General features: G+C 41.1%; 2 protein-coding genes across 2 annotated transcripts; one reads left to right on the forward strand and one right to left on the reverse strand.

The window, feature by feature from the left end:
- Positions 1 to 409: 409 nt before the first annotated feature.
- On the forward strand, positions 410 to 13894 carry LOC308077469 (tartrate-resistant acid phosphatase type 5-like). Its single transcript, XM_080418161.1, has 6 exons — positions 410 to 571; positions 1290 to 1480; positions 7735 to 7862; positions 9222 to 9413; positions 12382 to 12529; positions 13028 to 13894. The coding sequence occupies exons 1-6, from the start codon at positions 496 to 498 to the stop codon at positions 13265 to 13267; spliced, it is 975 nt and encodes a 324-aa protein (XP_080274287.1). The 5' UTR covers positions 410 to 495; the 3' UTR covers positions 13268 to 13894.
- Positions 13895 to 13902: 8 nt separating this feature from the next.
- f3a (coagulation factor III, tissue factor a) lies at positions 13903 to 22362 on the reverse strand. Its single transcript, XM_080418162.1, has 6 exons — positions 21976 to 22362; positions 21098 to 21209; positions 20154 to 20347; positions 19329 to 19522; positions 17412 to 17586; positions 13903 to 15185 (listed from the first exon to the last, which is right to left on the reverse strand). The coding sequence occupies exons 1-6, from the start codon at positions 22043 to 22045 to the stop codon at positions 15040 to 15042; spliced, it is 891 nt and encodes a 296-aa protein (XP_080274288.1). The 5' UTR covers positions 22046 to 22362; the 3' UTR covers positions 13903 to 15039.
- Positions 22363 to 22815: the final 453 nt, after the last annotated feature.

Raw genomic sequence — 22815 nt, forward strand, 5'->3', positions numbered from 1 at the left:
ATGAGTCTTTTACTCTTGACATTGTAGATTGTTGTTAAAATGACAGTGTCACAACTGTAAAGTCATGCTTTGGAATACCATGTGATATTGTTCTTTTTAATTTCATTTAAATATCATGGGATATCCTGCAGTTTAAGTCGACATAAGGATATTTAAAATGTGTATCAAAAGGCAGACATATGGAATGTAACCCATCAGGCACTTGCTTTTCACTGAAAATGCCAAGGAGGGGCCCATGCGACTCCTATTGTTATCAAGAGTTGATGACATGTCTGAGTTGCTCTTTGTTTATTGAGCGTAGATAATATTAACAAGCATCGGCTGATCAGCTGACATCCAGCGCGTTGCTGCTCACACAGCACAAAACAGGAAGCGATATTACAAACCACAAAACTTTATGACAGCAAAACTGAAAGTAAGTGTCTGGTTCTCTGTCCTAGTGACACATGGACTGTTTTGTTAGTTGACTATAGAAAATGACAGGTTGAAACGGCAATGGACCGGATGAATTTTGTGCTGTTTATGTGCTGCTTCCAGGCCACATTGCATCTTAGCCATCCTCTGGAACAAGGTAAGAACTGTACTTACAGTCTGCAGCTGACAAAAATGTCATTTTGTTTTCATAATTCATAGGATTATTTGTCATCTTCATTATCCTTAAAGAACTTACTTTATCAATGCATTTGCTTGATGTTTTCAATACATTATTTCCACCGTGGCTTCTACAGTATGTGGATCTCAGACGTCATGTTGACACTGATGTCATACCATTGTGACATATTTACTTCCAAATATGGACCATTGAATTCCAGTATGAAAGTTTAAAAAAGTTAAATATTTCAAAAAGTATACAACGTTTACAATAATACTTTTCGAATTCGAAGATGTACTTCCTTGACCTATATAGGCAGTGCTGACTGGTCCAGTGGCAGATAAGCCACAGACACACAGACCCTCATCTAGACCCCTCATCTGCCCCTATTGGAACCACGCCTTGAAATGCAAAAACATAACGTCTCTGTCGGGTGGAAACCTCATCCAAAACTGTTACTTATTCAAAAATGGCAAAAGTAGCAGATCTACAAGCTCGAAACGTGTCGCTTCGCGCTGCGTTTCGAGCTGCGTTTCGAGCTTATAGACCTTCTACTCTTGATGCTTTTGTGTGACGCTGCAGTATGATCAAGTAGGGCGTTAATTTACGGAAAAACACAAAAAGTTAGAATATGGAGATGAGAGGTTTTCTGCCCGACAGCAAAGATAACCTGTGTTTTTTGTTTGGTTTTCTACAGTACCACTGCGTTTCATTGGTCTGGGGGACTGGGGTGGCTCTCCGTTTCCTCCCTTTTATACCCATCACGAGAAGGCCGTCGCGGCGGAGGCCGATTGGCTGGCCCAGAACGCTGGCCTAGACATGGTCCTCAGCCTGGGGGACCACTTCTACTACAGCGGGGTCAGGGACGTGGACGACCCGCGCTTCAAGGCTAGTCCACACACCCCAACACACGTATACCAAGATGAACCTACTATAGCTCTGTGATTTATTACCTTTTCTGTTGTTGACATAATGACAACTCCAGCCATTTTGAGCCATCATGCTCATTTAGCCTACCACTGACAGGGTTGCCAGATCTGCTTATTATAATTTCCCCGCAATATTTTGTTTGAAAATAGCCGATCTACAAGCTCACAACGCGTCGCATCGCGACGCGTTGTGAGCTTGTAGATCTGCTATTTTCAAATAGCTGATGTATATGTTAAAGTGCTCATGTGGCCCATAGTCGCTGCTTTTGGGCTGGTTTTCCTAGACCTGGTTGCTTGTTTCTCTCACAGAATCTGGCAACACTGACCACGGACCGCAACTTACACCAATCTTTGCTGTCGGGCTGAAACCTCTAATCTCCATATTCTAACTGTTTGTGTTTTTTTTAATAAATTAACGGCCTACTTGATCATACCACAGCGTCACACAAAAGTATCAAAAATGGTAGACCTGCAAGCTCGAAACGCGGCACAAAGTGACAACGTTTTGAACTTGTACTTTTGATTGTTTTTGAATTTGAATCCTGAAAAGTAACAGTTTTGGACATAATGAGGTTTCCCCCCCGACACAGAGGAAATGCATTATGAATTAACCACTTAAGCCCTATTTAAAGTAATTGTGAAAGTATAGCTGATTTATAAGCTCACAACCCTTTTTTTTTTTTTTCAAGATATTTTTGGGCCTTTTTAATGCCTTTATTGATAGGACTCATCAGAGAGATGAGGGGGACACACAGACACAAAGGTCGTCGGGTTTGGGAGTCGAACCCGCGACACGATGTGTGTGTGTGTGTGTGTGGGGGGGGGGGGGGGGGTCTACATTTCAATATAGAAATGATTTGTTATTAAACAGAAAATTAACATCGTAGTTTGCACATTTGAATACTTACATTGAGCGGTGTAACTTTTTTTAATGAATAAAATGTAATTTCGTCCAATCTGTATGGTGGAGTAAGCTATTAATACAATATACAGTATGAATGAATGAATGAATTAAATTTTATTTTCGTGTCATGCCACCATTTTGGCCCATCCCATATGGGATTATATGACACATTATACAAAAAGAAAACAAGACATTAACAGTCCATTAACAGTCCTTCCTGTTCATATTACGTCCTTCCTTATAACATACCACTTAAATAAAACATGCGTATAGTACTTATATGAACAAAATAAGAACAAAAAAAGACAATGCCATTTTACATATAAATGGCCCTCCTCCTCATTGACCAGGCCTTGTCAAGAAATGAAGCAAATGAAAAAATATCATGTTGAAAGAGACATTTCAGTTTCTCTGAATCCTCCAACCACACAAGTTCATATTTAGGATCTACCTTATTAAAAAGTCTCTGCCTGATAGAGTTGTAGAATGGACAATACAAAACAAAATGCATTTCATTTTCAATTTCATTAAGATCACACAAACCACATAATCTATCCTCCTCAACCGTGCCTACATATCTACCCGTCTCAATATGAAGACCAAGTATGCCAGCCCTGATTTGAGCACATAGGCTTCGTTTCTTTTTTTGACAAATGATACAATACATAATTTTCTGGACAATAGACATGCTTTATCTCACAATAAGTACGGAGCTTTGGTTTACACCATATATCCAGAGCCCATCTGTCCTTTATTTGTTGAAAAATAGTTTATTTTATTACCATAGTCTCTACTTTTTCTTTATTATAAAAATGGTCTTCATATCCTGCTCTCAAAAGAATGGCATACATGTCCGTAGCCCATGCGCCCTTGATCAAAATGTCCCACTCGAAGACCTTTCTTACAATTCTATTGGTGTTCAGCCCCAGTATTCTATTCCACAAACGTACCATGTGCTCACTCCACCGTACCTCATTGGGTTCCCACCCCATATCTCCCATGATGGCCAGGGTTGGCGTAAATTTGTGTACTCCCAAGAAGTACCGCATTGCTCTATTGTGGACAGCCTCACTTTTAGGATATTGTTTAAATCCCCACACTCCTGCTACGTAATCCAACACTGGACACACACAAGCCTGGTATAGTTTGGAGTAGGTAGAGAAACCCATATCCCTCAGGATCTTTGTTTTAGCTATGACTCCAAGTCAATAGAAGCCTCTCCCGTTAAATGAGTTTCATTTAATGAGATTATGTCTGGTCGTAGGTGATTTAAAATCACAGTTCTTAACTCACGGTTCTTGTCTGTCCATCCGTTTACATTCCAGTGGATTAAAGAGAGATTTTTGGCATCAATCTGTGTGGTTGTAGACGCGGCTCACTTCTCTCCTTTTTTCTCTGACGCCACGACCCTGACAACTCCGGAGCGGTCAGGTTCACGTCCACGTCCAGTGTCCCGTCTCATTACTCGGCCATTCCCGTTGATGAAGAAGTCCTTTCCCGATGGCATCTCTTCAAGGATAGTTCTGAAGTTGAGATCGATCAGACGTTCAGTGTGTGATTTGGCTGATCTAATAGAGACCTTGCCAAACGTCGTGTTGTCCTTAAGCTCCCTTTTTTGTCTCAACACTGCCACTTTATCTCCAGTTGTGTTCAGTTCCATCTTAATCAGCCCCGGGCCCCGTCCTCTCGGTACCAGCCGTTTCACGGCAACAATCACCGGTACCGGGTCGCACCGCAGCCCCTCAGCCAGCAGCGCGTTCATTCTCTGCATAAGATCCTCACCATCTTCAAACAGCAGGCCCGAGATAACGATGGAAACATCGGGGTCGAATTCTGCACGTTTAACTTTATTGTTAAAGTTGGCTTCCACCTGGTCGATTCTCGCAATTACGTGCCCGATTTCCATATCCACATTGGCTTGAATCTCGCTTTGTTTTTTTTGCAGTTCTGCTCTCATGTCGTCTTGGTTCTGCTTTACCAGTGTAACCATCGAGTCACGCAGACTGTTGATTTTACCATCAAGTTGTTTCTCCAGAGAGGAACCCATTTGTTCAATTTTGTCTTTAAATGTCTTCTCCAGCGAGCAGCGTGTCTGGTCCATTTTCTCATTTAGTTTCTTCAGCTCTTCCATGACCGACATATCGTTTAGAGCCGTGTCTTTTTTAGCACTTCTGAGCGATATCTTATCACCTCCGTCACTCATATTTAATACTCTTCAATTTGATAACACTTATATGTCATTTCGATTTGTTTGTCTCCGTTTATCTTAGTTTGTTCTCTGAATTTGTTTGGAGCACACGCAAACGCGCGTCTCCGTCTCCAACAGTAACTTATACTATTGGGGCGGTTGTCTTTATATCCCTGCTCTATTATTGAGACATTTAGATGGTGTCAAAGGTCATGTCTCACCCAGACACAGGATCTGACCCAATTCTTTACCCGATGGTCAAGAATCAATGTATCCCTTGAGCAAGCAGGCGGGCTCTATTAGCTCAATGGTGAAACATTTCAGCACTTGCGCAGGAAACCGGGTTCAAATCTGGGGTAGAAGAGGAAAGTTCCATTGTGCAGCTTTAAGTACTTTTAAAAGCAAATACTCCATTACTTAAACTCAAGTACCAATTTGACTGAGCAACTTTGACTTGTAGTGGAGTAATAGCCTATTTGACATGGGGTATCTGTACTTTGACTCAAGTCTTGGAGTTGAGTACATTGTCCACCACTGCGTACTACTGTACACCGTATGTGTGTGATTGTACAATAACATCAGAGAACTAGATGACAGCATGGCAGGCTACAGTAGTGTCACACGACATGGTCTGAAACTTTTTTGCACAATTAACATTATACTGTACTTTTTCCGGACACATTAAAATGTGTCCGGAAGAGATGAGAGTTGAGTTATGATGACTGATACAGAAGTGAGCGAGACGGCAGGAACAGGAACTGACAAATGTGGTACAAACGGGATGCCGGGCATAGATAGGCCTACAGTTATGTGATATGGGCCGGTCACACCAAGCATTATAACTATAACGTTAACTATAATTATATTGTTAAATGCAGTTATAGCCTATAGGATTAACAGATACTGGGATGTGGGTCCAGCCTTGAGCATATTGCAACATGACGACATGTATTTGAATATGTCCAAAACTGTTACTTTCAGGATTCAAATTCAAAAACGGCAAAAGTAGCAGATCTACAAGCTCAAAACGCGGCGCGAAGATCCGCTACTTTTGATGCTTTTGTGCGACGCTGTAGTATGATCAAGTAGGGCGTTGATTTATGAAAAAAAAACACAAGTTAGAATATGGAGATAAGAGGTTTCTGCCCGACAGCAACGACATGGAGCTTGCAAGTTGGAGTGAAAATATGGAACTCCCTTCAGTACAAAACAGAATCTTTTCTTCTGGGGGGGAAATCTCTCTCCCCATCTCTCTTCACAGGAAATGGGGAGAGAGATGGGAGTGACATGCAGCAAAGGCTTTCTGGATCGGGACTCGAACCCACAACGCGCCGTCAGGTTACATTGAGCCTAGGTGCCTGCCTGGACCGCTACGCCAGCGGTGCAAGGCCTACAATGCAGAAATGAAAGAGCTTTCATAATGTTATCTAGAGAATGTGGTCTGTTGAGATGTGTGTGTGGTGCAACCTTTGGCAGTTGGACAAGTTGTGTTAGGTGCAACAAGTTCTCAACAGAACAGAGATAGAGGGCATGTGTGGTCATTCAACTGCTTTCACCCCGAGAGGGCCTCTTGACTGGCTCTTCCACACAGAGTGGAACTACTGCCCCCTTGTGGCAGACAATTGACAGTGAATCACTTTTTTGTCGACATGAATCCATGTTCTCACTTCTTCTTCAAGTACATTTACTCAAGTACTGTACTTCAGTACAATTTTGGGGTATTTTTTACTTTACTGGAGTCTTTCCAATTTTCAGTACTTCTACTCCACTACTGGAGTATTTCCAATTTTCAGTACTTCTACTCCACTACATCTCAGAGGCAAATATTATACTTTTACGCCACTGCAATTATTTGAAAAAATGTAGTTACTAGTTACTTTGTAGATTTTGATTATTATAACAAAACACACTAACCACTTCAGCCCTATATACATTTCAGCCATTTAAAAATAAAATATTTTTATACATTTTGAACTTGTGAAATGGGACATTCTGCACAATGAGTACTTTTACTTTTCGTACTTCAAGTACATTTTGATGGCGACGCTTTTGTACTTTTACTCAATTACATTTTTATTACAGGACTTCTACTTGTAACAGAGTATATCTACATTGCAGTATTGATACTTTTACTCAAGTAAAATAGAGTACTTCTTCCATCACTGCATGAATCCATGTTCTTCTCACTTCTCAGCAGTGGTGGAAGAAGTACTCTCAGAGTTTTTACTGGAGTAAAAGTAGCAATACCACAGTGTAAATAAATAAGTAACACTAATAACACTAAGTAAATGCACTTAGTTACTTCCCACCACTGTGTTGAAATAAGTGTTGAATAGCTCTATATTCTGATAGTATTGCGTTAGAGTGTTTGTTCAGTAACTCTCCCAGTCTCTGCAGCTCTTTTAGTAAACAGAAAATGCATTTTCAGGTCGGGATACCTATTCTATCCAATCAGGATAGAGAACTCAGTCAGGATACAGGATAAACAAGTGAAATGCAAAGAAAAGAACAGACAAAATTGGAACTGGAACACTATATAATTTAACCCATTAAGACCTGAAGCCGATTCTACAAAATGTCTCCTAAATGCGAACAGTTGTTTGAAAAAACGTATGATGCTATGTCAGTGGTTCTCAAAACTTTTTCATGTCAAGGACCCCCAAAATGATATTTATTTGACCGCGGACCCCCATCTAAAATATGTTGTTCCAAGGACCCCCAGAAGCAAAGATTTGAGTAAAAAATTATCGCTTTAAAACAATATAAATATATTAATTTGCACACATTTTCACGATTTTTCAAAAATAGCAGATCTACAAGCTCGTAGCGCGGCACTCGGTGCTGCGCTACGAGCTTGTATATCTGCTATTTTTGAATAGCCAAAGTGTAAAATAATGCTTTTTTAGCTCAGGTCTCCAGGTCTTAAAGGGTTGAAAATGGGTATGCCTACTCTCTTCTGATTGATAGAAATGTATTTTCTGTTTATCAAAGAGCTGGAGAGACTGGGGAGACTCCTGTTACTGAACAAACACTCTATAGCAATGAGTACTATCAGAATGTAGTGCTTTAACCTAAAAAACATATCACTTACCCTACCTTTAACTCCCGTTTCCTCCAACAGCAAACATTTGAGAATGTTTTCTCTCATGCGTCACTGCTCAACATCCCCTGGTACCTGGTTGGAGGCAACCACGACCACAGGGGGAACATCTCGGCACAGATGGCTTACTCCAACAGATCCCACAGATGGTAAATAACAAACTGGACAGATTTGATTATTTTGTTTTATTTGTCACTATTTGAACTATCAGGCACAATTTGAACTAGATGCTTTAACCCAGTAGTTCTCAAACCTTTTCGTGCCAAGGACCCCCAAATTGATATGTACTTGGCCGCGGGACCCCCCAACTGAGAATGTTTTGTGCCAGGGATCCCCAGAAGAGAAGATTTGTGTTTAAAAAAAAATCTCAATTGTTCAAAAGTTTCCAAACATTTTCGATGTTTTTAAAAAAATGTTCAAAAATAGTAGATGTACAAGCTCGCTGTGAGCTTGTAGATCTGCTATTTTTGAATAGCCATATAATTGGAGAAAGTGGTTCAAATGGTTGTGATGCTACATTAACTATTTTTGCTGGGGACCCCCTGAAACCGACCCTCAGTTTGGGAACCACTGCCATAGTGAGCAGAGCATTAGTGAGGACCCATATAGAGATGATGTTGAATAGAAGGCAAAATGTTCTCCCTCGGACGAGGGGCGGGTGAGGATTCCCCTGGGACTGAGCACTAGATGCTTGGTTACCCATGCAGGGGACCCAGGTGCACATCCAGGTGGTTGCAACAGAGTTCTGTTCCACAAGATATGTCAAAAATAGCTGATCTACAAGCTCACAATGCATCGCAATGCAATGCGTCGTGCGCCTGTAGATCTGCTATTTACTATTAAAAAATGTTTAAATGTTTGCCTATAATGGTATACTCAAAATAGGGATGTCGGGTTTTTGATTGATTGATTTGAATACTTCATTAGTCAGAAATGTAAACGGCACGTGATACAGTCAGACATTAGGGGCTAAGGTGATTTTATTTACTTATAAATCACTAAATGGGCTGGCTCCGCCATACAGTACCTCTCTGCGCTCGTTTAACCTTACATCCCAGCCTGGGCTCTGAGGTCTGCTGACAAGCTGTAGCTGGTCGTTCACAAGACTAATAGAAAGAGCAGAGGTGACTGTGCGTTTGCAGCTGCGGTCCCCAGACTCTGGAATAGTCTGCCTCTCCCTATCAGATCTACCCAGTCAATTGGGCCCTACTTAAAACCCATCTGTTTTCCCTGGCTTTAATTGCATTTGAGTTTACCTCATTTGTTTTTAACTTTTGCTCATTTTGCTACGTGTTAATGCATGTTATCTGTTGATGTTTTTCTTTTGTTTTGATGCGTTTGAATTGTTTTTGTTTTAACCATGTACAGCACTTTGGTCAGCTCGCTGTTGTAAACGTGCTATATAAATAAAGTTTGATTTGAATAGGATAACACAAAAAAGTCCTAGGGACTTGTTTCCATTGTGGTCCTATGACCACCTCTACTAACCTACTGTGTTTGCTTCATAGGAACTACCCAGCCCTCTACTATGACCTGCTGTTCACCGTTCCACACACCAACGTGTTGGTGTCTGTCTTAATGATTGACACGGTGATACTGTGTGGGAACACCTATGATGAACTGCAGCCTAAAGGACCTCAGGATCCTAAAGCAGCAGAGAAGCAGTGGGAATGGATCGGTGACACACTGGCAAACACCAAGTAAGTCTCCCTGGTCCATGTTGTTACACTGAACAGATGAGCAGGACTATCCCGGTCGGTGCCACTAGGTGGTAGCAGAGACTCAATGAAAGTACTACAGATATTAAGCAATTAGTAATGATGCATTAGCCTTTTAAAAAAAAGAACCTAATCTGTGGTAAGATTGCATTAAGAAAATGTACAGATCTACAGAAGCCTACGATCTTTAATACATCACCCACTCTTCTACAACAATAATGGGCCGGGAAATGTGAGTTGATGTCAAATGTCATGTTAAGTCATGTTTCAGTCATGAATATACAGTAGTAAGTAAGTAAGTAAAATGTATTTGTAGGGCACCTTTCACAGACATTGATAGTCACAAAGTGCTTCACAAGCATATCAATAAAAGAATCAAAGACAGAATAAAACAATCACCATCCTATTATATTAAAATTGGCTTAAGGGAGGACTGGCCGACCGGCGGAACTCTGACGTCACTCTGACTCAGACATAACCATAAACAAACCCGATACCCACATATAGGCATGTCACTATGACTATGATGGAGATCGGGGATCTCCATATATGGGCATAAAAGGGGCACAGGTAGACAGATCTAGAGATCTCCATATGAGCACAAAAGGGACTCGAAGCCGCCGACACTATATGACTCAGACATATCGGTCGGATCGGCGTAACGTAGGCGAACCTACTGTATAACAAATCAACCAAAAAGAGTTAAAGAAAACAAACTAATTAAGGGAGATGTCTCAACACACAGAGCTGTCATCACAAGGAGCTATGTAAAAGCCTGTTTGAACAGATCTGAGTCCTTAACAGTCTTTTGAAGATGTCCACAGAGTTCACAGTTCTGAGGTCTAAGAGGAGAGTATTCCGTAGCCTAGGGGGGGTGGGGCGGGCGAAGCTTGCAAAGGCGCGATCACCTTAACTTGTACTATTCCGTCTCGGCTGAAGGTGTTAGGAAAGAGTTTCTCGCATTCAAATTCTCAAAAATAACCCATCTGGGATTTGAACGGTTGTTGACCTTGACCTTCTGTCGACACCATTAATGCTGCCCTTAGAAAAATGTCTAGGGCCCTTTCTATCTGTTAGGTCAGGAGGTCCGTTCTGGGGATAAGAACTGCTGGCCCAGAACACTTTAATGCCGGGTTTATACTTGGTTGCACGCTGTGTTGCACACCAAAAGATCAAGTTCAAGTTCACCCTGCGTCGCATCGGTGCACGACACCAGTATAACATCAAGTATAACTCAGGCTTAAGTCAGCACATAGATTTGTAGTGAGGCCATGAAACAGGCTCCATAATCCAGATAGATAACATTGTTTACACTCAGGCCCATCGCCTAACACACTGGAGACGTGTTGTGTTGGCACTGGCACACACACAACTGACCCACTCTGTGCCTTGTTCCACACAAGTAGGCAGAACACAGTGCTTTCTGGGTGCACTTTGTGCCTGTCTGTCTGTCCGTGACGGCAGTTTGGTGAAACCACAAACAAAGGATTACTGCTGGGCTAAATGACTACTGACCAGTGACCACAGACTACATTCTTTCACGCTCGAGAGGGAAAGAAAGCAAAGAATTGTGGTTTAAATCTGCAACCAAAGAGCGTGATAGATTCTAGGGCATTTTTATTCAAGATCCCAAAATGACCGGCGAGTTTCTGAACACTCGCATGGACATTCCAATGATTCCTGTGAGCTGTGACTGTGACACCCTTATGTAAGAGTTACAACACATGAAACCATCATCAGGTATAAGGTATTTAGGTAAAAGGTATCTGGTGGATGTGTAATATGCACCATGAGGCAACACTTAAAACCACTTTCAATTAATTGTTGATCCCTATTTTGGGATGTTTTTTATTTTAAAATGTAGTTTTGCAAAAATAGCCTCACCCAGCTGATTGCTGCCTAAGTGGTCAGACTTGAGCGCAGGGGGTCAGTTGGGGGTTAAGTGTCTTGTTCAGGGACACATCAACACATTGCCGGGACTGGAAATGGAACCTGGGACCTTCTGCTTCCCAGGCGGCCTCTCTACCCATTCAGCTATGGCCACTTGTGTGGGGGACATGATTGCAGGTTTATGTTGATAAATTAGGACAGCAATGAGAGCTAGGTGTGGTGCTGACAGCAGGCATTGTTCCTGCCATGCTCTCTCTTTAACAGGGTGTTCTCCAATATGTCATTTAAATAGTTTGACATGAGCTCACTTAAGGTACCCATAATAGGGATTAGACCACATGAGCTGGTGTGCTGATATTAACGTTGCCAAGGTACCAACCACATGGAACAAAGCTCACATTGTGATGACTCCTCATTTGTTTGGCTCTGATTCTTATCCCCAAACAAGTCTTCTGTCTTCGGCTTCTAATTGACTTTGCTGCTGATGACAGGTCAGCATTCCAGATGATACTGGAATGCATTGTTTATTCCACCATCTTAGCACTGCACTACATCAGCTCACTATTGAAGTGCAACAGTATAGTTAACTCTAACTTCAGCAGAGATATGTGATTGAAGTGTATGTAATGTAATAATGTCATATACTGTATCGTCTCTGTCGGGTGGAAACCTCATATGTCCAAAACTGTAACTTTTCAGGATTCAAATTCAAAAACAGCAAAAGCAGCAGATCGACAAGCTCAAAACGTGTCGCTTCGTGCCGTGTTTCGAGCTTGTAGATCTGTTACTTTTGATGCTTTTGTGTGACGTGTAGTGTGATCAAGTAGACCAGGGCATTAATTTACGAAAAAACACAAAAGGTTAGAATGTGGAGATAAGCAACGATTTACTGTATGCTGAACTACTTTGGCTTCTAACCACTTAATGCCTATGTACTTTATGGTAGGTTTCACCTACTGTATAATGATATGCTCATAATAGGGATATGCCAGATCGAAAGTGATTAATAATGGTCAACTCTGGGAGAGTGTCTGGTTGCTAAATTGTGACAATGTGACAGGTCAGAGTATGTGGTGGTGGCTGGTCACTACCCTGTGTGGTCCATCGGCCACCACGGTCCGTCCCGATGTCTGCTGGACCGTCTCAGACCCCTGCTGAAGAAATATGCCGTCACTGTCTATCTGTGCGGCCACGATCATGATCTGCAGGTGTGTACTAACTAGTCTACCACGTGTTGTATTCTCACACCATATTACTGTAATGCACTGATTTTTATGTCACTTGTGTATGCTTATAAATATAAGCATACACTGCAAATATACTGCAATACAACACTGACAGAGTGACTGTTTTGAACTTGGTAGCCTATGGAACAACTTTGAATCAGAGTTTGACATACGAGTAACTGTTTATAGAAGTTACATGTGATATTATATGCCGTATTGTTGTTTTTTGGAAGTGCTGGTGTGCCCTTTCTTTTTTTTTATCACCAAATACATTCAACATCCAAATCCCAGCCCTGAGTTATGATATAAGAACGTTTTTGAGGTGTCAATAAAAAAAAACGTAATGATAATGCTGTATCACTTTATTTAATTATTTATCACCCTATACCCTTTAAAATGAGCATACAGTCAAACCTGTGTTCAACCAAAGTGCATACGTGTGTGTGAGAACAGTCCACTCTACATCTGTACCTTCAACAGTTCATCAGAGAGGATGATGGGAGCTCCTACGTGGTCAGTGGGAGTGGGGTGGAAAGCGACCCCTCCACCCATCACAGGGACAGCGTTCCACGCTCCTGGCAGAAGTTCTCCAGCCCGGCCAACAACGCGTCCGGAGGACTGGCTTACTTTGAGGTCACGGCGCAGCAAATGACCGTCAGCTTCTTACAGACCGATGGCAAGTGTGTCTACCGGGCACAACTGGCTAAACGGAAACTATAATATTTGACAACACATTTCACTCAGTGGTTCTGAAAAATGTTCATGTCAAGGACCCCCAAATTGATACTGTATGTATTTGGCTGCGGTCCCCCCATCTGAACAGATTTTGTGCCAGGGAACCCCAGAAGACAAGCTCACAGAGCTTGTAGATCTGCTATTTTTGAATAGCCAAAGCATAAAATATGGTTGAAGACAGTGGTTAAAATTGATTGTGATGCTTATGCTGGGGACCCCCTGGTAGCCGCTTAAGGACCCTTTCGGGGTCCCCGAACACCACTTTGAGTTGAGAGTGTGGGTGTGTGTGGAGCACAGATACAAACATTTAGCATGTCTCTTTTCATTGCACTAATCCCGCCAAACCTCAAAGAAACATTTTTCTCAGGGGACACCTTATTATGTGAATCATCTCACTGGTGACCTGCAGAGGGCAACAGTGAGCTGTTTGTTTGTTTGTTTGTTTGTTTTATCATGGGAATGCTGATTAAAATCTGTTATTAAACATGAAGGAGGGAGTCTGCTTAGAATAACACTCCTTTTTGATTATGTAACAAGTGTTGGATTTTGATGAAGCCAAAAAGCTCTGCCGCGATGAAAGAATGTCAGATTAAATTGAAACACAAAGGGAAAGTGGAGAATTCTTCATTTCTTGAGTATTTTATTATGGTCTAGTTTGTTATCTACTTAAAGTGATATAAAACATCAAACACGATCATTTTACAGTGTTCACATATCCAGATAACGTACATAACACATTGTTCGTTTTGTAGTTTCTGTGAAGATTTAAATAATACACTCATGAATAACATATTCTTAACATTTTTCAGCAAATAACAAACTGATCCCCAAAGCTCCTTTGAAGCATAAAATATATCTATAAAAAGGGCAACATTTACAAACGGCAGGTAAAACACAATAAATTAGCAATCTTAATACAAAAATAAAATATACTAGCTTTTGATTTCGCATGATAGTGTAATCGTTCACCAGTCTCCCACAATCATTATACTCTATTTTCCCAACATTCATTTCAAGTTATAGTAACCACAAGGCAAATGGAAATAATAAATAAATACGGTTAATATAGTTTATCAAAAGTCAAAATCAGCAGAAGTAGTACCAGTCACCAAAAAAAAAATAGAATATAGTTCCGGCCCCGAGCAGCATTTGTGCAATAAATCTCATAAATAGTTGTGGAGTGTTATGATTGAATCATATATTTCGTCTCTTTTGGGTGGAAACCTCATATGTCCAAAACTGTTACTTTTCAGGATTCAAATTCAAAAGTAGCAAAAGTATCAGATCTACAAGCTCAAAACTCGTCGCTTCACGCCACGTTTCAAGCTTGTGTCTGCTACTTTTGAGGCTTTTGTGTGACGCTGTAGTAAGATCAAGTAGGGCGTTCATTTACGGAAAAAAAACACAAAAAGTCAGAATATGGAGATAAGAGGTTTCTGCCCAACAACGATAATATACTGCATATACAGTACTTTCCCCTGGTCCATGTCTTTCTGCAGCATTCAATGAGCATTACATATGTCTAACATAGGCTATTCATTAAGGTTGTTTCCCAGAAACAAAAAACACAAAACAAACTAGGTTTCACTTCCAGTGTGTTGACAGTGGAATGTCGACCTGGGGGCTGTGCCCCCCCTCCCCACAACCCCCGCCCAATTCCTCCCAATGGTTGGGTCCAGTCCAGCTGTACCTTGTACATATTCCCATAAATGTGCGTGTGGCGTACGTGCACACACGGACAGGCGTGCTCCTCTGGATCACACGTTCAGAGGCTCCACTTCCACCTTCCTCGGGTTGTCTCTGTTCCTCGTGCGCCTGACGCAGCACACGCCCACGCCGATGATGGTCAGAACCACAGCCAGGATGAGGAGGATGCCACCGGCGATCACACCGACCGAGAACTCTGCAAGACAGACGCGGAGAAAGTATTTTAAACCGACTGTCTTTAAACTACTTTCAACTATTACAAATACCTTCTAAATCAGTAGTTGTCACGCTTTCAAGATTTCTCAAAAAACGTTCAAAAATAGCAGATGTACAAGCTCGCAGCGCGGCACGAAGTGGAGCGCTGTGAGCTTGTAGATCTATTTTTGAATAGCCAACACATAAATCTAAAATGTTGTATTTTCAAGTTCTCTGCAAGACAGACACGAAGAACGTATTTTAAACTGACTGTCTTGACTTTGAAGTTGTTTTGAACTACTTTCAAGTTGTTTTGAACTACTTTCAAGTTGTTTTGAACTACTTTCAAGTTGTTTTGAACTACTTTCAAGTTGTTTTGAACTACTTTGAAGTTGTGTCACCCATGTTGGGCATTATAGGCAAAAGAAATCAGGAAAATGGCAAATCTATTGGCATATCTAAAAGCTCATAACGTGTCGCATCGAGTCACGTTGTGAGCTTGTAGATCGGCTATTTTTGTTATCCGGCATACAACAAAGTATACTGGGCGTAAGTGGTTACCACCTTAGCGTGGAGCTGAATTTATAACTACTATATGTAAACATAAATATTCTCTTTATTGTACATTTCAACTCATGGTTATATGTGCAAGTATTGATTAGACTGAAAAAATGTGGTTGCACACATGCTGCTGACGAGTATAAACTCACGCACATTCACCAAGTTCACCCAGTTCACCACCCGCCCCCCCCCCCCCACACACACACACACACACACACACACACACACACACACACACACACACACACACACACACACACGTTCAGGGACAATTGCTGAGTAGCATCATATTCATTTAGTCCAAACAGAGTGTTGAGCGACTCATCTACTCCCACGCTCAACTTCCCGTTGACCATTGAAAGAACTGCTGACCTAACTCTGATCGTGTGTGTGTGTGTGTGTATGTGTGTGCGTCCTTGCGTGCGTGTGTGTGTGTGGAAGAACCGCAGTTTCATATCGTTGCTGTCACAGAAGCATCAAAAGAAAGTATCAGATCTGGCCAGCTCGAAATTTGAGCTTGTCGATCTGCTACTTTTGCTGCTTTTGAATTTGAATCCTGAAAAGTATCAGTTTTGGACATATGAGGTTTCCACCCGACAGAGACGATGTCTTATCACCTGGATAAAACATTTGGGCGAGGCAACCTTTTCACCGGAGCTCATCAGAAAAGTGCTGAAAGCATCTCTATCTGTCCCCTCCTTAATTGCACATAATAACCCAGCACTGGTTTTCATCAGCACACAGCAGTGGCTCTAGATTTCCCTCCGCCCCAACTTTTGTAAAAGATTCCAGTCCAGAACATTCTGTACAAAATATAACCTATTAAGCAGGGACAGCGAGTTTAATTAATTTATATTTCATCTGATGTTCTGATTTAAAGCAAAATTCTCCATGTTAACTTAACTCTGAGAGCGTAATAATGGCCCTTGGAGATCCATTAGCCTACTACGCTATTGGGGGTCCATTTTAGCACTCTCAGACTTGAGCTAACGTAGAGGATTTTGCTATGTACGAAGGGGTTCAGAAATGTGACTCCTGATAACGATTGTGAAAGTCTAGTAATATAAAATGACCTGAGTTCTTCAGAAGTACTGTAATTTCCAGGAAAATAAAAATTGATTCATGTGAATCTCGAGATCCATATGGGACCTGCGGGTTGAGTTATTTCAAAAGAATGTAAACCATATGTTAAAACAATGCGTGGAGGTGCTTCTCTGGCCTGCTGGTAGTGTGCACAAGAAATGTGGCACTGATCAGTCCAGTGGTTTGCGAGATTACAGTAGCTACACGAGACATCGTATATAGACGTCTAGCCTCTTACATTTATAGGGTAAGTAAATATTCACTTGGTTGCAACATCCATAATGGGAATCCCTCTGTTCTCCCCTCTCTAAATACATTTCCTCTATACCACAATGGACTCGATGGATGACGAAAGCGTCCACTTCCCCTTTTATGGAAACTCATGAGCTCTGCATGATCCTGAGAGAATTACTGTAGAAGTTTCCCAAAAGTTTCCAAAATCTTCAACGTTTTTATGAGCTTGTAGATCTGCAATTTTTGGCAAAGAGTGTAGAGATGGGGGGGGGGAAAAGTGGTCCAAGTAGAAAGCCAACTCAGGTCTAGTGGTTCGAGTTTAAGTGGTTCATGTGGTCCTCCTCCTTACCTTCAAAGAAGGACGTGTTGTCATTGTGGGAGCACTTGGGAAGGCTCAACATGCCCAGCTGTTTGCCATTCTTTGCCATGCGGCTGGGGATGTAGGCCTGCACCTGGAAACAGTAGCTCTCTCCTTTGTCCAATCCCATCAGCTCAATCTCACTGGACTTGGAGGTGTGCATTTTCTGCGGAAGGACACACAATGGTTAGACACTAAAACCACTTTCAACCTGCATGGCGTCCATAATTTGGGCGAGATTTATAGTAAAGAATTATCACAAATTGTCACAAATAGCCAAACTAAAGATTCACAATGCATCGCAATTGCCACATAACACCATCATATGATTTAACACTTCATAGCATGTACGTAACACTTCAAAAGCATATTGGCTTATCTTCTATTAATTATTGTGTTTATTATTGTATATACAGTACATGCTATACTAGATAGACAGACAGACAGACAGACTACAATAGCATGCAATTTAATGCCCTGGCCTAAATTGTTGAAACTGGAAAGGATCTCCTGAATTTAATGTCAATTTAATCAGATAGTAGCTTTCTATTTTCATCTTCCATGTAGAAAAAGAACTTCCTCCGGCTTTACAGGAAAAGCATCACTGCACCCCCCACAGCTCTGACGAAATGTTTACAAGAGTCCTTCCCTTTGCGTCTGGAAAGAAATCTCTGCTTGCTTGAGAGGAAGCATCTCTCTGCTTGCTTTGAATAATAATAATAAACATACCTTAGATTTATATGCTACTTTTCTCAGTACTCAAAGTAGCTTTATAATGACGTCCTATAATAGTTCCTTCTCAACCTTTTTTAAATTCAAGGACCTCCAGTCGTAAAGATATGCATGAGGCCACGGAACCCCAATTATTTTTCTTTATCACAATCTACACTGTAAACTGCTCAGTGGTAATTTAACTCTGGGAGTGTACAAGTGGAACCCTAATGGTGCGTTCACACGGGCAGATAATAAAAGATACATGCTACCATTCATTTTCAATGGAAGCCAGCGGCATGAAGACAAAGATACATCCGACGTTTGTAGCTGTAGCTCTAGCTACAAATTCTAGTTGAGCTGGGTTCAACTTCCGGATACAAAGAGAGATACAAAACTACAACTGTAGCTCCGATGATGATGATTGATGACGTCAACGACCGTATTGAGCAACACGGATACAAAGCGACACAGCGACAAAGATGCTGTGTGTTTTGGTATCTTTGTATCCGGCCCGTGTGAACGCACCGTTACGGGTCCATTTGGTTCCATGTGTACAGTGGTGGAAAGTACATGTACAGTACTGTACTTAAGTACAATTTTGAGGTATTTGTACTTTACTGGAGTATTTCCAATTTCCAATACTTTTACTTCTACTCCACTACATCTCAGAGGCAAATATTGTACTTTTACTCCACTACAATTATTTGAAAACTTTAGTTACCAGTTACTTTTCAGATATAAATTATGATTTTATGAAACATACATTCACCACTTTATCCGTATTTTATACCTAGGCTATTTGAAAATAGCCGATCTACAAGCTCACAACGCGTCGCAACGCGTCGCGGCGCGTTGTGAGCTTGTAGATCGGCTATTTTCAAATATTTTTGTACTTTTACTTTTGGTACTTTAAGTACATTTTGATGCCAATACTTTTGTACTTTTACTCAAGTAAATTTTGAATTCTGGACTTTTATTTGTAACAGAGTATTTCTATATTGCAGTATTGGTACTTTTACTTAAGTAAAGAATTTGAGTACTTTTTCCACCACTGTGTACACTCTCAGAGACAGAGTTACAGACCTACAAGTAGCTCTTGGTGGTCCCTGGACCCGACATTGAGAAACACTGTTCTATAATGTCTTGCTCTTCAGGGTAGGCCTAGGTAAAAAATGAACACTCTTTAACGCTCACCTGGCCGGTGCTCTTTGCTTTCCTGTAGGTGACTTTGTACTGAAGGTCATCTCCGAAGACGTCTCGGATGGTCAGCGGCCTGTTGTCTTTGGACAGGGCTGTTTTAGGGTCGCTTACGTTCAGGGTGATCGTCCTCTTGCCCTTCACGATCTTGAGGTCCTGCACGATATTGAAGTCAGGACTACCTATATCGGCTGGAAACAAAGGTTGTGATGATTAGAGTCGGTCCAACATCGATGCTGCTAGTATCGTACAAGCTGCCGATACTGCCTTAAAATGCTGGTATCGGAATCGGCGAGTATACCAGTCTCTGATATTTAATTTACAGTATTACAATTATTTTGTATTTTGAAAGCTTCAGCTGATGCTGCACTGCAGTTTTATACTCTTACTGTACTATTTACATTATTGTTACACTTGGACCATTATTAAGGGAATTATTACTTATTCCTAGATTTTTTTCTAAATGTGTTATCTTATCAGTACTCTGTATCGACCGATATGCAAGTATCAGTATCAGAGATTGGAAGTCTTTTTTTGTGTTCTTTTTTTTTTACAGAAACTCTTGTTTGCTTTGTCTCATGTGTTTATGCTGGCATGCAGAATTCCCTGCATGGGTGTTTGTGTTTGTGTGCTCATCCACAATCTAGAGGTTGAATCTTTTGTGTTGTCTGCAGCAGAACTGAACTGTTGTGAAACAATGCCTTCGAATACCAACGTGTCCTGGGGTATTTTTAGGCACGAGAGAGAAGAATGCATTGCGTACAGGCACGTTTGTGGACCCATGTGGCTGCGTATCAACATTTTTTGCGGGGTGACACTCACTGTCTGTGTAGGGGCAGAAGCCAGGCGAGCGGGTGTGTGGGAACTCGATGAGGTCGGAGGTCTCCCCCAGCGGGGGCTCCGACAGGATAACGGCCGAATACGAGGCATTCAGTTTGGTCAGGGAGTTGGTCAGGTCACACATGGTCTCCGCGGTTCGGATGCAGAACTTGTTCTTCTCCCGGTCCTGGTTGACCCTGGATGAACGAAGATCAGAGGAAAACATTTAGAAATCGTGTTACGTGCCTATGCAAGAAAACAAAACAAAAAACAACCGATGTAGGAAAATATGCTTAGGCTTAGATTAAGTTAACAGCTTAAAGCCCAGCTATCCGTATTGTGAGGAAGAAAACTCACACAATCACAGACAACAGAAAAGATATAGCGTTGAGCATAGTGCCCGGTCAACCATATACAGTAGGGTTTAAGTGGTTCAAGGAAAAAAAGAGCTATAAAACAGGTGCAGGACAACCTGACCACAGCAGGTACAAATAAATAGAATCCGCACACTGTAAACGTAACTGGCTCCCAGTCAATAACTTCAAAAAAATCTAAAAGTTTATTTTCTCTGAAGAAGATCAATTTATTTGTATGTAAGTTTAGATGAAGAAGCCGACAATTCCTCCACTATTGATTTGGTTTCTCTTAATTTAGCAAGGCTGGTAAAGGAGATGCTTAATTGGTTATAGGAAGGTGACGGTACATCTATGACCTAAACTGGACATTCCAGTAAAAGCTTTTAGTGGATCAATAAGGGAGTCTCCTCATCACACTCTACCGCTCTCCATCTTGAGGATTAATCTCCCTCACAAGGATGCCTGCCTGGGCAAGTCTGATGTGCACATGATTTCATTTAAGACTGGGAAAACAAATGGCTGATTTATTGTTGCTCACAATTAGTTAGCCTATTAAATCTAAAATGACATTATAGATTACTTAATACTTACACAGAAAATTCTACCGTGTAGGAATACTCAGTAGTTGGTTTAGGTTCCCACGTAAGCAGCGTTTTGAAGTTGGTAGATTGCCAAGTGACATTTTGTGCCTTGGGATAGGAACCTGCAAAATGGAATAAGACGTCATGCAAAATGCAATGAGAGTGGCAGCTATTACCGGTAGATAAAATAGCTATAGGCCTACGTGACTTCTAGATCTAGCTAATATTTGCCACAACAGTGCATTGAATCAAGGATTCATGTATTATAGACCAACATAATCTGGAAAATGCACATGACCTTTCCTTAAATATGTAGACAAATAATAGGCTACTCTTTTCTCAATGGTCTGCAGTGGTGGAAAAAGTATTCATTTTTTTTACTAAAGTAAAAGTATCAATACTGCAATATAGAACTACTCTGTTACAAGTAAAAGTCTGGTATTCAAAATGTACTTGAGTAAAAGTACAAACGTATTGGCATCAAAATATACTTAAAGTATCAAAGGTATAAAGTACTCATTATGCAGAATGTCCCTTTTCACAAAAATGTATAAGATTGCGTGTAGTGTTGTGAGCTTGTAGATCTGCTATTTTCAAATTGCCAAAGTATATCTGAATAATAATTATCAATAATCAATCTACAATGTAACTAAAGTTTTTAAATAATTATAGTGGAGTAAAAAGTACAATATTTGCCTTTGAGATGTAGTGGAGTAGAAGTAAAAGTATTGAAAATTGGAAATACTCCAGTAAAGTAAAAAATACAGTAAAGTGCAGTATTTGAGTAAATGTACTTTGTTACTTTACACCACTGCCTTCCTTAAATAATTATGTAGACAAATAAGCTACTATTTTCTCAATAGTCTGGCGTATTTCTGTGGAACTCACCTGCAACTAGAGTTGTGAAGAAAAACACACTGACAAAGAGTGCCAGAGAGGTTACTCCAATTTTCAGCATTTTTCTGTTTTTCTTTTTTTATCTCCCTTTTTCTAGCAAAAAAAAAGAAGAAATCCTGCAAAGGTGTGTCTGGATTCAGGTGGGATCTTCAGAGGTCACAGCAGACTAGATCTCCTCTCCTATGAGACGATCTGTTGCACTGAGCCAAATAAATAATGATCAGTAGAATATATAATGCGCTGGTCCGACGTTATAGGATCCTCTGATGATCAGAAAAAAGGATCCAGGAATAAAAGCTACAGGTTATAACGGATTCTCGACTTGAATGAGCGGTTGTGATTGGAGTTGTTCCTCCTTGCGCTCTGAGCGTCTGTGTGAGTGTGAGTGAGTGAGTGGATACAGTAGCGAGATGTAGCCCTATAACAGGATGTGTGTTTCCATATAAGGAGCGTCTGGGCTGTCCTCTGCAGTGGGAGGGGCCAGAGAAGAAAGACACTGTTATGAGATCCTAAAATGCATTGCAGAGCCACCACTACTATGGTATTCTGTTCCACATGTCTCACTGACGCACGCACGCATGCACGCACGCACACACACACACTTGCATGCAGGCAGGCATGCACACACACATACACACACACACACACACACACACACACACACGCACACACACACACACACACACACACACACACACACACACACACACACACACACACACACACACGCACACACACACACACACAGTGGTCGAAAATGTACTCCATTTTTTTAACTTAAATAGTTACTGCAATGTAGAAAAACTCTGTTACAAGTGAATGTCCGGAATT

The sequence above is a fragment of the Gymnoscopelus braueri genome (assembly GCF_963280865.1).
Source record: "Gymnoscopelus braueri genome assembly, chromosome: 21".
Taxonomy (NCBI): domain Eukaryota; kingdom Metazoa; phylum Chordata; class Actinopteri; order Myctophiformes; family Myctophidae; genus Gymnoscopelus; species Gymnoscopelus braueri.